This window comes from Poecilia reticulata, linkage group LG5 (assembly GCF_000633615.1).
Source record: "Poecilia reticulata strain Guanapo linkage group LG5, Guppy_female_1.0+MT, whole genome shotgun sequence".
Lineage (NCBI taxonomy): Eukaryota > Metazoa > Chordata > Actinopteri > Cyprinodontiformes > Poeciliidae > Poecilia > Poecilia reticulata.
Window position 1 is genome coordinate 33,316,125 of NC_024335.1, and position 19,889 is coordinate 33,336,013.

Genomic DNA, 19,889 nt, shown 5'->3' on the forward strand with positions numbered 1-19,889 from the left:
GGATTAATAATAGAAACAAAAGCATTAACCGTAATGACACCATGCAAGATTCTCCATTGTAAATCACCAACATTTTTAGTCAATGGTGGTTTATAAAGTGACCCCCAAACAGGTTTCACCTCAAGACCAACTTTTAAAAAAACTCTCCAAGGAGTATCTTTTTTATCTTTTAGCTTTACTTTGTCAAAGCCTTAACACATTTCATATATATTACCTTTCCACTCACAGAATCAAAAAGTTTCCATTCATTTTTTTCTTTCTCTAAAAAATGTCCAGGACATTCAAAGTCTTTCAATTGTGCTTTAAAACACAGCTTAAAGAAAGGATCTGCTTCATCCGGTGTTAGGCGTCCATCAAACCCTTTATGAGTCTTTTGTCTTCTGACAACATTCGCTTAAACATTGTCAGCATCATTCCTACAGTTCTTAAAGAGTGAATCTCCAATCCTGCGGCCAACGAAACAACATCATCCATTTCAATTCCAACAAGTTTGAGCAGATTTCAATGTGACCACCCCTTTTTTCATCAACAGCTCAGAGATCATGGCCATGTTGTCCCAAGCTGAACCCAAACGAGATCCAAGGAGGACGGGTTCCAATAATAACCAGTTTAAAGATGTGGACGCTCCAACTCTTTTCATTTCCATGAGGGTCCAAGATTTTAACACACTAACATAAAAAGATGACAAACACTTTACACTATATTTTGAAATATCGACAATAAACAAAGTTTTACCAAAACCTAAATTACCAACTTTTGAAAAAAAACATTCTGTAACTTGTTTCCACAAAACATTTTGTTCACCATACAAAAAACTGTGCAAACTGTAGTCTGAAGGCTGCCTTCCTACTTTCTAAATGAATCAAACCTTGCCCTCCTTCCTTTGGTAGAAACAAAACACTCTGAGGGACCCAATGTAATCTGTCCAAAAAGAAATTTAAAATTATAGTCTGTAGTTTTATCAAAAAACCTGGTGGAGGTTCCAAAACAGATAAACGATGCCACAAAGTTGAAGCAGCCAGATTATTAATAATTAGTGTACGGTCCCTGTAAGACAATCATGGCAAAAGGGAGTGGCATTTCTTTAACCTACCTTCCATCAGTTCAATAAAACCTTCCCAATTTTTCATTACGTCTATTTGATTCCCCAAGTAAACACCCAAATATTTAAAACCATTTTTCAGCCACTTTAACTCACCAGGTAATTTAGGTTCTTGTTTTGGCCACTTACCAACTAACAAAGCTTTACTTTTGTTCCAATTAACTTTGGATGAAGAAATGTTGGCAAAACACTCAATAATTTTAGTTAAAGTAAAAACATCTGACTCTTTTATGATTGCCACAATAATATTGTCTGCATATGCAGAAAGTTGAAAAGGTAAAGAAACTTCATTTAACTTTACCCCCTGCAACCTTTTCCTGATTTGACATAAAGGTTCAATATTCAACTAATACAACATTCCTGACATTGCACAACCTTGGCAAATACCTCGCTTTACATTAAAAGGTGCACTTAAACYACCATTGACTTTCAATACACTTTCAATGTCACAATAGAGGGTTTTAATCATGGCAATGAAACTAGAGGAGAAACCAAAAGCTCTCAAACTATTCCATAAATATTGGTGCTCCACTCGATCAAATGCCTTTTCTTGGTCAATAGAAATCAGACCAAAGTTTAAACCCAATAAATTAGAGACGTCCAAATAGTCTTGAATTAATATCATATTATCTCTGATTGATCTGCCCAGGGATGCAGTAGGACTGATCAACATGTATAACTTGATCGATCACTTTTCTCAGTCTGGACGCCAGCACTTTTGAGAAGATCTTGGAATCAGTACACAATAGGCTGATAGGTCTCCAGTTCCTTATTTCATACAGATCACCCTTCTTAGGGAGAAGAGTGAGCACAGCTCTGTGACAGCTAAGGGGTAACATTCCCCTTGCCACACTGTTATTAAGGACTTCCAACAGATCTTGAGCCAGCACAGGCCAACACCATTTATAAAACTCCACAGGCAAACAGTCTATTCCTGGAGCTTTTCCATTCTCCATGCTCAGCAGCGCCTCCTGCAGTTCTTCCAATGTCAGAGCATGCTCCAAGATGACACCTTTGCCAAGTAATTGAGAAACTCTTTTGTCATCTCAGAATCTTCTGTAAGCTCACTAGCATATTATGTTGAAAAAAAGTCCACAGCTCTTTTCCGCAGTTCGGTGGGCTCCGTCGACTCTTTTCCGTCTTCAGAACGAATGCAATGAATGAGACGATTTTGTCCATTTTTCTTCTCCCCTGAAAATGGCCTCGATTTTCTGTGGACTCACAAAAACTCTGAAGATCCACAATTTCAGTCTCTAATTCCTCAATAGATCTTACCAATTCTCTTGTAACATTGTAAGTGTATTGATTACAAAACTGCTGAATTTTAATTTTACCAATATCCCACCACTGCTGTACAAACGTAAACTGACATTTCATAAGTCTCCACTGCTTCCAAAAAAAATTTAAATTCTTTTTTTAAAACGACCATCATTTAACAAAAACAGTATTGAAAGGCCAATATGCACTTTTAGGTCTTAAATAAACACATTCCCTATAATCATAGAATGATCAGAAAAACCCACTGGACATAAAGCACATGATTTAAATATTTGCAAWTGGTGCCCAAAACAATAGAACCTGTCTAATCTTGCCAAAGTAATATAATTCACTTTACACTGAGCCCAGGAATACTGCTTATCTTTCCATTTTTAGATCGCCACACGTCAGCTAAATCATATGTTTCAATAATGCGTTTCAATTTCTTCCTTGACTGCATATGTGGCTCCAAATGATTCCTAACTAGATCATCTATTGTACAATTAAAATCACCTCCTAAAATGAAATAATCTGTTGACACACAATTTAATAGTGTATCTGCTAACTTTTCTAAAAACACACGTTCACTTGGAGTTGCAGGAGCATATACATTCAGTAAAATAAAAGTTATCTTTTCATACTTAACAGTAACTTTTAACAATCTCCCAATTACAACATCTTCAGTTTCAATAGAAACTGGAAGAAAGTTTCTTGAGAAAAGAATAGCTACTCCATCACTTAGTGAAGTTTTATGACTCAAAACAAGATTTCCATCCCATTCTTTCTTCCAATCAACCTGATTTTCAACATCACTGAGTTTCTTGAGCAAAAGCTGTCAATGCATTTAGATTTTAAAAGTACAAAATACACAGCCCTTTTTTCACATCCCTTGCACCATTAAGGTTTAAATATGAGATTTTAAATCTACTCATATTCACACAAAAAAGGATCCAAAGGAAGAAAAAAGAAATACTAACTTTCATGAAACTCCCAAAATTTGAGCTCTAACTTTTTGCATCAGTTTTCGAAGTCTATAAACTTCAGTGTCCACTAACCCATCAGAAGTCCTTTGTCTCATTAACCATTCAGCTGAGTCAACAAACAGTTTTTTATTTGGAAAAAAATCCTCTATGACAACATCCCATTTTCCTTTTGTCACTTCCAAAAACCTTCTAATCTGCTCTAGACTGTATCCATTAGTACTCTGGCCATCAGGACTAGAGGAATCAGATTCTCTATTGCTATCAGAATCAGATAAAGCCTCCAAATCTCTTTCTTTCCCACTCTTTTTTTTCAACTGAGTTTTTTTAGGTTTTACCCCTTTAGCTTGTCTAGATTTTCTTTTAGTGTTTGGTATTTTAAAAACACTTTCCTCGTCCCTGATCAAATTCCCTCCACTATGACCTAAGTCATCAACATCCATTTCTTCTTGCAATCCTTCTTGTGTGGTTGTTTGACTTCAGGAGAAGTAATGACATCTTCAATGTCACGTTCTGAAACATTCGACTGTTTTTGGTCTCCTGTTGAGACTCCCTCCCCAGGGTTAGTTTCTTGAGCTCCTTCCCCAACATCAGCCACCGGTTCTCCTTCCCCCAGCTGCACCCACTGTCGCTCCATTCATAGTATCTGCTGATGTCCCTGGCTCTGGATTAACCTGAAAAGTCTCTTTTTGAACTTTTTCAGGGCAATTACGAACCGAATGTCCCTCCTGGTTACACCCAAAACACTTCATTGTTTCAGTTGTTGCAAAGATAGTGTAATCAAAGCCGTCAACTTTAAATTTCATCACTATGCTCAGTTCCTCCATGTCATTTTTTAGAATCCTAAACACTTGTCTTCTAAATGAAACGTCTTTCAGCTTTGCTGATTTGCATCCCGACGGGAGCATTTTCATTGCCGACACGATCTGACCGTGACGTGACAATTCTTTCAACAACACTTCATCACTGATGAAAGGTGGCAAATTAGACAGGATGATCTTCTTAGCAGGGTTCATTAAAGGAAAAACTGTAGTTTGCGTATTTCTCAAAACAATTCCCCCCTCAACTACGCTGTTCACCTTAACGATCGAGTCCAAAAACATAACAACTGCATTATTCATCCTGGACGCTGCCTTCACACTTTCACACCCAACAAGTTCCCCAACAGCTAAACCACACTCCTCAACCGAAAAATCCACGCCAACTGGTATTTTAATACCATGCCGACGTGAAAGGCTCCTAAAGCCTGCAGCACTGTAACTTTCCTGGCCATCGCACCGAGCTAAAAGCTTGGCGCGGCTGAAAAAAAGACACCATTGAAACACCAGTGAAAACAGATCGTGTTAAAGTGCGAAACAAGTGAATCACCATTGTAGAAGGTGAAGATCAAACCTTTAGAACACCTCACACTCGTTCTCCTTCCACTCCACACATGCAGCAGACGCTCACACATGCACACACTCTCTCTCTCTCTCTCTCTCTCTCGAGAGAGAGAGAGAGAGAGAGAGAGAGAGAGAGAGAGAGAGAGAGAGAGGTTTAAAATTTCCTTTATTTTACACTCCTTATGTCAGACAACAAAAAACAATAATAAATACAAACTCAAAAAAAAGGAAAAACACAAGCATCATCTGTTTGATGATCGTTCTTTTTGTTTCTCCTCGACAACCATATTGCCAGTTTCGCAGTCCCAGAAATAAAATTCAAAAGAATGTGAATAGATCTCTTTCTTGCACTGTACCGTGGACCATAAATAAAAACACARTTAGAAAACTGTTCACCAAACCCACCAAACAAACGACCTAAGAGAACAAAAAGAGACTTCAATCTTGAACATTCAACAAATAAATGAGATAAAGTTTTATCTTTAGAGCAAAAACAACAGGAAACACTAACGCCAGGATGAAGGTGTGCCAGATACCCGTCTGTAGCTATGGCCCCATGCACAACCCTCCACTGGAGGTCACCCACCCGCTTCTCAACAGGGGGTTTGTACAGGGACCGCCAACAGCCTCTTGGGGTAAAACTGGAGTCAAAAAACTCAAGCCACTTCGAAACCCTCACATCTGCCAGAGAGCGTAAATTCAGCACCTTCACACAGACATGATACAAAAAGTTTTTCCCCAGGCCTTCAAAACAGCCCAAAGGAGTATCTTGGAGAGACAACAACAATTCTGGTTCATCCTGCCACTGATCCGCTGCAGGAGAGACGATCAGGGAAGGAAACATGAACTCGTATTCATCATCGCTCTGATGGAAACTGGCAGAGATGCACATGTTTCTTTAATCCTTAATGCGAGCCTGTTGGATCGTATCTGTAGACTCTCTATCAGACTGTCCATGGGCAGCTTCATCAGGTGACCCAGCTTTACACAGCCTGCTTCCCTCATCTTAGATCTTAGCGTACCAGATGAGAGGAGCTGTGACGAGAGGAAACCGTTTTCAAACAGAGGCTCCTCAAAAACCCACATTCCAGGTGTTGWCTCAGTCTCTCTCTCAAAGGTGAGGATTTTCCAAGCGTTTAGCACAGATTGATAGAACAGGGTGAGACCAGTCAAATCCATAGATCCTTTTCTCAGCAGAAAGAGATGTTTATCGAATCCCATACGACCTGCTTTCCTCAGCAGAAGACGCGCCGTATCCAGACATGGCAGTCCAACCCCATATAACAGCTTCTGCTGTGTTTGAAGCCTGAAAGCCGCGATCCGTGACATGATGTCGGTAAGTCCTTGTCCTCCCTCCTCCACAGGTAGATACAGGCAGCAGCTCTCACCCAATGACATCCAGACCAGAAAAAGTCCACTAGAGTCTTTTGGAGACGTTGTATAAAAGAGGATGGCGGCGATAACACAGTCAGTTTATGCCAGAGAGCCGAAGCAACCAAGTTATTAACTACCAAGGTTCTTCCCCTGTAAGATAGCTGAGGTAGCAACCATTTCCATTTAGATAATCTGGCACACACTCTCTCCATGACACCCTCCCAATTTTTCCTCAAAACAGCCTCCATTCCCAAATAAACTCCCAAGAATTTTAAGCCATGATCAACCCAATGAATATTACCTGGTAATACGGGGAGATTATTATTTTTCTATGGGCCAACTTTCAAAGCAGAGGTTTTCTCCCAGTTTACTTTAGCTGAAGAAGCTTTTTCATAAAGCTCCAAACAATACTGAAGGCCCATAACGTCATTCTGGTTCTTAATAAAAATGTTTATGTCATCAGCATAAGCAGAGACTATTAAACTTGAATGRTTAGGCAAACCTGGAAGAATAAGGCCAGTAAGGGTGGAACAAACTTTGTGTACAAAAAGGTTAAACTACAATAGAATACAACTGCCCAGATATGGGACGGCCTTGTCTAATACCTCTTTGAACTTTAACAGGACTACTTAATCCTCCCCCGACTTTAACAACACAAAACACTTCATTATATAATAAACCCAATAAAGAAATAAAACCTTCACCAAATCCAAATGCTCTTAATGTAGAAAAAAGAAAACAATGATCGACTCTATCAAAGGCTTTTTCCTGATCTAAAGAAATAATTCCAACATCAATTTCATATAGTTTACAAATGTCAAACAAGTCTCTTAAAAGAAAAAGATTGTCCTTGATAGATCTTTCAGGTACACAATATGATTGATCTCTATGTATAATAAGTTCAAGAATATTTTTCAGCCTGTTAGAAAGTACTGTAGAAAATAACTTGTAGTCCACACAAAGGACAGAAACAGGCCTCCAGTTCTTCAACAAAGTCAAATCTCCTTTTTTGGAAGTAGGGAAAGAACAGCTTGTCGACAGGACGATGGTAAGATTCCTGTCAATGTCCTGAAGCACCTCCCACAAGTCCTCCCCCAACAGCCTCCAAAAATGTTTGTAGAAGTCCGCAGGTAAACCATCTAAGCCTGGACTCTTTCCAGAAACCATCTGTTCAACTGCAGCCGTCAGTTCGTCCATTGAAACTCCAGCATCCAGAATGTCCCGATCTACAGCGTTAAGCTGAGGAAGATCGTCCAACAAAGTTTTCATAAAGCTTCTGCTACAGGTCTGCTTCTTGTAGAGGTCACTGTAAAAGGCCGCAGCATGTTCCTTCATAGTGCTGCGATCAGCAGTCAGCGCTCCATCAGGAAATCGGAGACAAATCGGCTGCTTTGCCCGGCTGACACTCCTCTCCAAATTAAAAAAGAAACATGTCGGGGCGTCCATGTCCTTCACTGTAGTAAACCTCGACCGAACTAAAGCCCCTTTAGCCCTCTCCTGTAAAAAACAACTTCACTGATCTTTCTTAAGTTTGGGCTTATTATTAGCATCAGTTGATAAATTATTTTCCAATTCTTTAATCTCATTTTCTAAATTTTGAATTACTTTTTTAATTTTAGCTGTAGAAAAACTTGTATATTGTTGGCAAAAAAAACTCTTATCTGAGCCTATCCAACCTTCCACCACTCAGTTAAAGACATAAACTCTGATTTTTTTGTTTTCCATAGTTGCCAAAAGTTACTAAAACTTTGACAAAAGAAAATATCCTTAAGCAGTTTCGTATTAAAATGCCAATACAATCTGTATCTAATATTACTTGAACAAAGAAAATCCAAGTAAACCAGGCGATGATCAGAAAACCCAACTGGAGAAATTAAACAGTTGGACAATCTATTTCTATAAGTATCTGAGATATATAATCTGTCCAACCGGGCCCAACTCACTATCCCATCCTTCATTTTTACCCAGGTTTACTGTCTATCCTGAGGGTGTTTAGTCCTCCAAGCATCAACCAGGCCCAGCTCTGCTGTCACCTYAGTTAGTTTAGAAGATGATGGAGGATGAGGTTCTTCCCCAGTTCTGTCAGTTAGAAAACTAGCAGTGCAGTTCCAATCACCCCCCAACACAACACACTCATTTTGAGTGTGTTGTGTTGTTTTGCAGCAGTTTTTTGACTGCTGCAAAAAACTATACATGTCTTGAAAAATGTTAATTCTTTGATCCCCTTGGTTGGGTGCAAAAATATTCATAAAACAGAAAAGGGTTTTTTCTATTTCCACCCTAACCACCAGGACCCTTCATGGGACTAACTCCTTCATGGGACTAACTCAGTATAAGAAACAACATTAATGTCTAAACCTGGTGAGAATAAAACTGCTACACCAGTAGATGACCTGGTCCCATGAGACAGAAAATATTTCCCTTTCCAACTCAAACCCCACTCCACCTCATTTTCATGGTCTGTGTGTGTCTCTTGTAAAAACACAACATCAAGTTTTTTTTTCCTAATCTTCTCTAAACTGACCTTCTTTTTATGCGGATCCCTCCCACCATTGATATTTAAAGTCCCCCCCCTGATGTTACTCATAGAGGTGAAAAACAGAAGGAAGACAGACAGAGACAGTGGAGAGAAAATCACCCAGTGCACTTTAATCATCATCTTATTTCTGAGTTTTCAGTCGTTTTGAACCTTTTGATTCAGTTACTGACAAATGTCTCCGAACGTTTGTCATGTGTTTTTTCAACCGGAACCGTTTCTTTTCCTCCAACATCTCAAAACCAACTATTTTCTGTACCGTTGATACGCTCTTGATAAATTTTTCACCATCAGAAAAATAATCAAGGACTTTAACTTGTTTTCCAAATGTTTCATCCAGAAAATCATTAATTTCCTCCAGAGTGTACAAATCACCACTAGATATTTGTGAATCTGCGATTGAAACGCAGTCTGAGTCGCTGTCATACTCATGTCCTCTACCTGTGCAGGTGAAGCTGCAGACCACCTTCAGGTAACGCTGCAGCCTCGGCAACAGCACAACCAACCTTCTGATCTGTTTCTATAACCAGATTGCTCCCATCTGAGGAGACCTTTGGAACATCAGTTCCAGTTTTCTCAGTATCCTCCCGTGCACCGTGTTTATTCAGACCACTGCTTCCCTCCCCGGCATCAGAGCCAACTGACGGAGGACGAAACACTCCCTCCTCCGCCGGGGGAGAAGCTCCAACCACCGGCGACTCCTCTGCTCTTCCACTCACCTCAACCTGAGCTTCCTGATTTTTGTGCGGATAGGAAGCCCGCTTATGTCCAACATCCCCACATTCAAAACATTTCATACTCCCAGTACTCGCATAAACCATGTAAGATCCTTCTTCATATTTCAGTCTGAAAGAAACTTCTAGCGTCTGTGTAGCAGAGTTTAAGAACATGAAAACCTGCCTCCTGAAAGACTGAACGTGTTTCAGCTTGTCATGTTTACATCCCAAACCAACAGTTTTAAAACCACTCGCAAGTTTCCCAAAGCGCTGGAGCTCTTTCTCCAACAAAACATTTGGAATGAACGGCAGCACGCCCGAGATAATAACCCGGGTGGAGGGCACCGCCAGCGGCGACACCTGCAGGTCTCCGCCTATTGTCACCCCACTGACAACCAGCTGGTTCACAAAGCGCTCCTTTTTTAAAAATATCACTACTCCCTTATTCATTCTGGAAGCATAAATTAAATTGCCGTGACCAACTAGATCACCAACTGCCAACAGAACCGTTTCAACTGGGATTGTCGGATCAGGTTGGATCCGAATCCCATTCCTCAAAGAGAGGGGCAGGGGCTCTGAAGACGCCATCCCCGCAAACAAACAGCGCTACAAGCGCTGAAAACAAAAAAAAAGAACCCAAGACTTAGAACCAATTTAAGTAAAGACTATTAGAAAGCAAATACATGAAAAATGAAAGAAATCAAAAAACGTTTGAGACACTTTCACTCTCTCAGACTCACCACATGCAGACCCACCACCACCACTCCCAGAGAGAGAGAGAGAGAGAGAGAAGGGAATTTTTTTATGTACATATATATATAGGTCCACCTTATTCCTGGGAGGTTTACTCCGGAAACGATTATGGGTTTTACTTCCAGCACCCACCGGAAGTAGCAGTATTTCACTATAATTTGTAGGGTTTTTTGCTAGTCTATATTTATGATAGAAATTACGCCTCTCTTTTCAGCTATAATACAATATTTAATAAAACTTGTTTATGGACACCCCATCTGCTATCAGAGCTGCTCAGAACAGAGGATCGTAATTATGAGTTAAGTTTTGTAATGGGAGTTAGCAGGGCTGCTAGCAGCTAATTTTTCTGAAGAACTGACAGTAATAAAGAGAAAAGCAGAGAAGCTAGTCAGAGTATGAGCTGCCGTTAAGCACTGACAGTGTATGTCCGTGATATTGGAGAAACCAGAACTACATAATATTTGATTGGTGTGATGTGAATTTTATTTCTTGTTTGAATTTAAAAAATAATACAGTTCATGATCTGACTCATTATCATTATGTTTGGGCCAGCAACTGGTGTGGAACAACACTAGTTAGGGGGTTAAATTGATAATTTGTGTGTTTTCATCTCAATCAATTCCACTGTCAGTAATGTTTTTTAGTTTATTTGAGATCTGCGATGTTATTTTAGTATTTCCTTGAATTTTGTGAGTAGTGTATTGTCACTTTGACACTATGGTAAATCAATATTGCATCTATTAACAGCGGAACTTAAATAAAGAAAAATGAAAGGACCCGAAGTTTCTGAAAGAGTGTCATCCAAGGCTAGCCACACTATTTGCTTCCAAAAGTTCAGTCACAAAGCAAATCCTGCTGGTGACCCTTGCTCTATTTACTTGGTTTGTTGCATGCAAGATGTTCTCAGTGCTGAGATGGAACATTGATTTCAGTTTGTTCTCAAATATGTCTCGCCAACAAGAAACAATATGATATTGTTCTCTATTGCTTCTCGTGATTTCTGAATTGACTGATTTCATACTGCACAAACCAGGTAGGACCTTGCTGATGTGCACAAGCCCACATTGACTACCTGAAGGGAAAAGTAATTGCACCACAAGATTCTGCAGCTTGTAGACCAAATGGTTTCTGTATTACTTTTGGTCTCATACTTCTTTCACAATATTGTCTTGGTGTTTTATTGGCGCAGGTTGGCCTTTAGCTGTTGAACATTCCCAAATTTGTCACCAAATAACTGGTTCACAGAGTTCATGATTGATTCAATATCTGCTAAATGGTAAGGTCCACTGGCTGGGAAATATGGCCAAAACAACATCTATTCACCACAATACATGATAGTTGGAAGGAAAAGCCCGCTGGACAGACTACTTACCCCATTTAACAAACACTCACAGAGCACCTAACGTATGGAAAACACATGGATTATCAAAACAATCCTTAAGTGTGCAAAATTTCAGCATTTTAGGGATATTTGGATTTTAAAAGCATAATAAAAGAAAAATAAGACTTGAATTGCATGGACAAAAACAAATAAATATTTTCTTTCAGCCAGTAAAATAATTTTATTTTAAGTGAAAGATGAAAGATTCCACTCATCCTGCACACACTGTTCCATCTCCTTCCCTCAGACCGGAGGCTGAGGAGCATCCAGAGCAAGACCAACAGGCTGAAAAACCTCCCTGCAACCGTCAGACTGCTGAACTTCAGCTGCACTTAATTCATTTACACAGTTTGAGAAAGACTGAGTCACACAATAATCTTTCTCATTGCAGAATGATGGGCTTCAAATTGTTTGGAAAGGTTCTTTAGGTCCAGGTTTATTAGCCATCAACAATTGATTATCTAAAGTGATTTCTCTCCTCCCTGGCATCAGTGGCGCAACTACACATTATTCAGGTGGATGCGAAAACAGATCGGCGCCCCCCTCCCCCCGAGGGAAGGACCGTCAGGGTGAAGGAGCGACGCTCACTCGCCCACCCCCCACCCACGAGGCGACGATACGTGAAAGATAAAACTTGCTATATTTACCTCGTTATGTGCGCGAGGTGAAGGAGCGTAAGGCGCGCTGAAGTGTATGGGAAAACATAATCGCCGTGCCGCCCCCTCCAGACGGGGCTTTGGCGCCCCCACTGCCAACCGCCATACTTCTTCTTTGTATGGCGGTTGGCAGAACACTGAGAATGCTGACGCTATTGTGCCCTCTACTGCGCATGCGGGTCACAGGTTGTTTGCCCTTTCAGACTGCAGAACACATACAGGTCGCATACAGTATGTGTGGCAGTGTGAACGGCCTGGCAAAACAAAATCAGATTTCACAAAAAATCGGAATTGGGTCACTTCAGGCTGCAGTGTGAATGCAGCCTTAGATCACTCTGACACCAACTTTCTCTCACCTTAAGGGTCTCCATGGCAGGTCCGATCTTGACAGTTATCTTTTTACCATGTGGAGACTTTTCAAAGATGGGCTGAGAGAATTCTTTAAGGTACGGTTCTAGCTCACAGGCCACCAGGCAGCCATCTTCTGGAAGCCCCTCTGCCATGGACAGAGCTCCATAACCGGTGAACATCCCAATCTCCAGGACCCTCTTGGCTTGACTCATGTGGATCAGCATCTTAAGGGTCTGACCTGCCAAAAAAGCACACCCAATAACATATCATGATGAAACACATAACAGATGAAATGTAATAATAATAAAGGTGCATATAAATGTCCCACCCTCAACACGGCCAGTGATGCACTCCTTTGGAAGCCGGAACTTAGTCTTGCCCTCCTCAAACACTTGGTCCCAGTTGTGAGACATGGTCTTCCTACCAATAAGTACGCATTTCTGATTTTACATCTTGGTACACTGCTGTGTAAAAATATTCACACCCCTGGGACATTTTAACATATCATCTTACAACTACAAATGTCAATGTATTTTATGCAACACACAAACACAAAGGAGTGTATCATTTTGAGCTGCATGGAAATGTACACATGGTTTTTGCAAAAAAAAATCTGAAAAATGTGCTATGCATTTACATCCAGTCCTCTTTAACATGCAACATTTTTTACATGCGACGTGCTCTATGTTAAAAAAAAATGTTTCATGTTGGTCTTGAACATTGAATTTATAGATTCACATATTTCCATGTAGATACTCAAGGTTTTCCCCAGAAAACTTGCTAAGCCCGGTAGTCGGGTGCCGAGGCGGTCCACCGTGTTTTTGTATTAAAAGATGTTAAGGTGATAGGAAATTTTAAAATATCACTTGGTAATTATACGTTACGGGAAAACATTGCCAGTGAAACACTACTTAAACCCACAACTGGTCTTAAAAACAACAAATATACAATTAAAATATATGTCAATTATTTGCACTTTTGCTTAATCCAAATTAAGTCAGAAGCTCCATCAGGCCCCCCAGGGCTTCAGGGGCCGCATAAATGCTAATATTTTAACACAAACCACAGATACATCAATCAACCAATCAAATTGTATTTGTATAGCACATTTCGGCAGCAAGGTGCTTTACATAATTAAAGAAAAAATAAAAACAGCATGTGACATTGAGTAAACAGTAAGAAAGAGAAAGAGATTTTGGAAAAAAAAAAAGATTAAAAAAGATAAAAACATGTTTTGTTACAGAATTTAAGCGCCGTCCGTTTATCTCCAACCTTGCAGCACCAGGTTCCTCTCACCTGTCACGGAAATTTTTGCGCTAGGACTTCGCTGTCCTACAGATTTTTGTGCACTATTTTTTACCTGTTAAGAGTCTAGAATTTACAGGGTTTTTCTGTGAGCACAATGTCACTCGCCACTTTTACATCATTAGAAAGAGGAATAAAAAGAAGTTAATAATTAGTTAAAAAGTAAAGATAAAAACATTAAAAACATCAAAGACATCAAAACCCACTCTAACCCTAATTTAGCCATAAGCAACTCTAAACAGGTGGGTTTTAAGTTGCGATTTAAAGGCACTCAGTGTTTCAGCTGTTTTACAGTTTTCTGGAAGTTTGTTCCAAATCTGTGGTGCATAGAAGCTGAATGCTGCTTCTCCTCGTTTTGTTCTGGTTCTGGGGATGCAGAGCAGAACCAGAACCAGAAAATCTGAGGGGTCTAGACGGTTGGTACAGCAATAACAGATCTTTAATGTATTGTGGTGCTAAACCGTTCAGTGATTTATAAACTAACAACAGTATTAACGCATGGATGAGTTTCTCTAGATTGTGCTGAGACATCAGTCCTCTAATCCTGGAGATGTTCTTCAGGTGATAGAAGGCCGACTTTGTGACTGTCTTAATGTGGCTCTGAAGGTTCAGGTCAGAGTCCATCACTACTCCCAGGTTTCCGGCTGATCGCTGGTTTTTAGTTGCTGTGCATTGATTCTAGTTTGCTCCTCTTTAGGTCCAAAGATAATAACTTCAGTTTTGTTTCAGTTCAGCTTGAGAAAGTTTTGGCTCATCCACACATTGATCTGTTCTAAGTGATTGGATGGGTTCAGAGTCACCTGGTGACATCATGATGTAGAGCTGTGTATCATCTGTGGAGTTATGGTAGCTAATCTTATTTCCTGTTATAAACTTAGCCAGTGGGAGCATATAAATATTGAAAAGAAGGGGTCCTATGATTGAACCTTGTGACCTTGTGGTCACATGTGACCTTTGACCTCTCTGATGAGAAGTTTCCGATTGAAACAAAGAAATCTCTGTTCTTTATGTAAGATTCAAACCAGTTGAGCACTGGACCGGAGAGTCCGACCCAACTCTCCAGTCGATTCAGTAAAATGTCGTGGTCAACAGTGTCGAAAGCTGGACTGAGGTCCAACAGAACCAGCACTGTGGTTCTCCCACAGTCYGTATTTATATGGATGACATTGAACACTTTTACAAGGACCGTCTCCGTGCTGTGGTGAGCATGAAAACCAGACTGGAAGGAGTCAAAGCWGTTTGTTATTGTTAGGAAGTTATTTAATTGTTTAAAAACAGCTTTTTCAATAATTTTGCTGATGAATGGGAGGCTGGAGATCGGCCTGTAATTCTGGAGTAGTGATTTGTCCAGATTGTTCTTTTTTATAAGTGGTTTGATAACTGCTGTTTTCAAAACCTGGGGGAAAACACCTGAAGAGAGCGATGAGTTACTATTTGGATCAGATCAGTAGCAATGACAGCCAGGACTTTCTTAAAGAAATGTGTGGGTAGGACATCCAGACAGCAGGAACTGGAGCTTAATTGTCTTATAATTTCTTCTAGGTTTTATAATTGAGTAGCTGAAATTAGGTCATTTTTCCTGTATTTGTTTTGTTTGGGCCCAGCATTGGTACTGGCTTTGGAGTGGATGTGCAGATTAATCCTCTGATCTTTTGAATTTTCTCAAAAAAGAAACTGGAGAACTTGTTGCAGGCGGCATTAGATTGAAGTTCAGGTGGCAACGTCATAGGAGGGTTTGTGAGCCTGTCAACAGTAGCAAATAAAGCTCGAGCGTTGTTGATGTTTTTGTTTATGACATCTGCAAAGAAAGCCTCTSTTGCATGTTTTAGTGTTGTGTGATAGTTACGTAGTCTTTCTTTGTAGATGTCATAATAAACGGCAGTTGAGCTTTACGCCGTTTACGTTGGGCCCTGCGGCAGAGTTGTCTTGCAGTTTGAACTGTTTGTGCATTTCTCCATGGAGATTTCTTCATACCAGTCACAACCTTTACTTTAATGGGGGCAATGTAATCAATGATATCTGAAAGTTTGCACTGAAAATCATCCACCAACTTAAACAGCAAAGTGATCCGACAGGGCAACATCAGTTACAGAGACATTGGAAATATTCACACCCTTACTGATAACCAGGTCCAGTGTGTGTCCCTGAGTGTGTGTTGCTTGTTTGACATGTTGTGTTAAACCAAAACTCTCTAATATATTACAGAGCTTTTTAGCCCCTCGGTCTTGTGGGTTGTCAACATGAATGTTGAAATCACCAACAATTATCAAACAATCATAATCAATACATATGAGAGATAGAAGCTCATTCAAGTCCGTAAAGAATTTTTCTACATATGTTGGAGTTTTGTATAGTTAGTGTCATAAATACATGAATATACCACTTGTTTATTGAGTTGATCAATGCTGCTAAATTTGATTCAATTTACAATACCTTAAAGATCTGTTATTGCTGTACCAACCGTCTAGACCCCTCAGATCTTCTGGTTCTGCTCTGCATCCCCAGAACCAGAACCAAACGAGGAGAAGCAGCATTCAGTTTCTATGCACCACAAATTTGGAACAAACTTCAAGAAAACTGTAAAACAGCTGAAACACTGGGTCCCTTTAATCTCAACTTAAAACCCACCTGTTTAGAGTTGCTTATGGCTAAATTATGGTTAGAGTGGGTTTTGATGTCTTCCATGTTTTTATTTTTTATTTCTTTTATTTCTCTTTCTCACTTTCTTTTTTAAATCTCTTTCTCTTTCTCAATGTTTATTTAATGTCACATGCTGTTTTTATTTTAATTATGTAAAACACTTTGAAATGCCTTGCTGCTGAAATGTGCTATACAAATAAAATTTGATTGATTGATTGAAATCAATTTTCAATTTTATTCAAATTACATAAATTGAAAGATTTTAAATTGTTTAACATTTAAATGTAAGATTTTAAGGAGCTGGTAAGTTTACTTTGTAAAAGTTCAAAGTACAATATCCATAGTTAGATTGTTTTGTTACCATAGCTACAATCTGATGCTGAGTTTAATCTTTCATTTTTAGCTCTGCTTGTTTACAAATACAAATTAGTAAATTGTAATTATAACTGACTGCTTTGTAGGTTGGCCAATTAAACTACTCGCCTTCTCTCAGATTAAATCCAACACATTTGCTAGAGGTGCTGATGTTTTTAGCAACAAAAGGGGCCCCGAAATCAAATTCTGCTCAAGGCCTCATCCAGCCTTGGACCGGCCCTGCGCATCTCTGCACTATGCACAGTACCAGCAAACGGGAGAGTTAATTCAATGCTGCTAAAGTGACTTTAGTCGCTCTTTCATTTCGTGTCTGTTGAGTTTTTAATAAGCGTCACAGAAACTACTCTGGTTGGTCGAGTTTATGGGACGAGTTTATCAGATTTCTGCGTGGCTGCGCACATTAACTCTGTATGACTAAGTGGACAAAGCATTTGATATGGTTTGATGCATTGTGTAACCGGAAAAATAATACTAAAAATATAGTATATAATATAAAATCGGCGCGAAAGCTCCTCACCAGCCTGAACCTGCATGATCAGGTTAGCGGTAGTTCGTTTACTAATACACCGGCCAACCGGGAACACAGATAAACTTTATCAGTGCAGGCAGAGCCGGGCGCTGGGTGGCGTTTTGAGATGGAAAAGCCGCACAAAATTCTTTGCTCACAAATATAAATCATTCTCACCGCTCGCTCAACGCACCTCTGAAAGCGCGACTACAAGTTATTCCTGCAGTTCATGGAGAGCTGCGCAACCAGAGTGGTGTTTAAAGTCCTTAACTTGATAAAAAAAAAAAAAAAAACTCTGGAAAGAATCATAATTCCTCACAGGGGGTTGATGTAAATATGCATACAGGTCAGCAACTGGACCTGAAACTGGAAAGGAGTTTCCAGTTTCAGTGAAAGGAGGCGCGCGGGATCCGTGCTGAGGTAAACTTAACCCAGCTGCTGCAGTGCGCAAAGCAACGCGCAGAGTCGCCAGCGGTGTGATTGGTCCGGCTTTAAATGCATAAACTATAAACTTATCTTCTATAAACATATCTTTTAGGAATAAATCTGCTCCGCCAGTGAAGCGTGCAGAGTAACAGAGAAGCTTGCAATCTGGCTTAAAAAAGAAGAAAAAAAAAGTTGTTTTTATTTTTTATTATTATTTTCCTAAAAACGTAAACAAGAAAGGCTTAGACTGGTGGTGGCGCTAGTAAAGACTGGCGGGCCACCAGGCCTATAATACACTGGGGGAAACCCTGATACTTGTTTATTATTTCATTTTATTTCTTCAATTCATTTAATATTTCGGTCATATTTAAATTACTTATAATTTAACACGCGTTATAAAATTTATGTCACTAATTATTTAATTTATATTTGCTAATCTTTAACATTGAGCTCCTTTAAAACCCACCTGCTTAGAGTTGCCTTTGAAGCATAATCGATTTAGAATTTAACAATGGCACTTGACTAAATGCAATGTTTCAATTGTTGATTCTAAGTTTGTGTTTTTATTATGTAAAGCACTTTGAAATGCCTTGTTGCTGAAATTTGATATGTAAATAAAATGTGATTAATTGATTGAACATGGGAGTAGTTTGTCAACAAATTAGCAATTTCTCCTTGGGGATCAATAAAATATAGCTTGATTCTGTTGCCATTAAAATACACAAACGTTTGTGATAACGTAAAGAACTATGAAAGAGTTTCAGGGGTATGAACACTTCAACAAGGGACTGCATTTCACACAATAATACACTTTTATTATCAGATGATTTAGTGGAGAAAAAAAAGCAAAGTCATACTTATACAGCTCAGCCAGAGGTTCGCTCTCTTTGCTGCTAATTTTCTCCAGGTAGTTATCCAGTCCACTTGCGATGTCGAGAGCCTTCTGCAGGTGGCTTATCAGTTCCTCTGGAACGGTGGCACATGTTGAAGCTATGCCCTTAGCCTTTGTCAACAGATCCACTATGACTTCCACAGGGGTGTCAGGAACTGGAAAAATCACAAGAGCATGTCAATTCAATTCAAAAATACTTTATTGATGCCAAACAGAAATTAAATATATCAACTACCAGGAAATTACTTCTGCTCCATTCTGTAATCCATTTCTGTAGCCAAGCAAAAAATTGTTTTCATTTGAACTTATTCAATAATAATCATAATAATCAACAGGTGTACATTAAATCAACCACGTAAATATGCCAGATATAGCCACTGGGGTTAATTTTTATTTATAGTCCTCTGGCAGATTGATGGTAACAAAACAAAACAAAAAACAATTAACATATAAAAAATAATTTACAACAATTTACAGAAATTAAATATTAGAACGAGATGGTTACAGGTCCTTCTAAAAAAATTAGCATATTGTGATAAAGTTAATTATTTTCCATAATGTAATGATAAAAATTAAACTGTCATATATTTTACATTCATAGCACACCAACTGAAATATTTCAGGTCTTTTATTGATTTAATACTGATGATTTTGGCAAACAGCTCATAAAAACCCCAAATTTCTATCTCAAAAAATCAACATATTTCATCCGACCAATAAAAGAAATGTGTTTTAATACAAAAAAGTGAACCTTCAAATAATTATGTTCAGTTATGCACTCAATACTTGGTCAGGAATCCTTTTGCAGAAATAACTGCTTCAATGTGGCATGGAGGCCATCAGCCTGTGGCTCTGCTGAGGTGTTATGGAGCCCAGGATGCTTCGATGGCCTTGAGCTCATCCAGAGGTTTGGATCTTGCGTCTCTCAACTTTCTCTTCACAATATCCCACAGGTCAGGAGAGTTGGCAGGCCAATTGGGCACAGTAACACCATGGTCAGTAATACCAGTGGTTTTGGCACTGTGAGCAGGTTGTGCTGAAAAATGAAATCTTCGTCTCCATAAAGCTTTTCAGCAGATGGAAGCATGAAGTGCTCCAAWACCTCCTGATAGCTGCTGCATTGACCTGCCCTTGATAAAACACAGTGGACCAACACCAGCAGCTCCCCAGACCATCACTGACTGTGGGTACTGGACACTGGACTTCTGGCCTTTTGGCATTTCCTTCTCTCCAGTCTTCCTCCAGACTCTGGCAC

At 39.5% G+C, this 19,889-nt stretch overlaps 1 protein-coding gene across 2 annotated transcripts in view; it reads right to left on the bottom strand.

Moving 5' to 3' along the window:
• Positions 1-19,889, bottom strand: part of LOC103465591 (caffeoyl-CoA O-methyltransferase) — a 66,147-nt gene that overhangs the window by 43,295 nt on the left and 2,963 nt on the right. For both annotated transcript variants that reach the window (XM_008410578.2, XM_017304576.1), the window contains exons 2-4: positions 18,600-18,789; positions 12,817-12,908; positions 12,494-12,726 (exon numbers count right to left, since the gene is read on the bottom strand). In XM_008410578.2, coding sequence (XP_008408800.1) covers positions 12,494-12,726; positions 12,817-12,908; positions 18,600-18,789 — 515 coding nt within the window. The remainder of the gene's footprint in view (positions 1-12,493; positions 12,727-12,816; positions 12,909-18,599; positions 18,790-19,889) is intronic.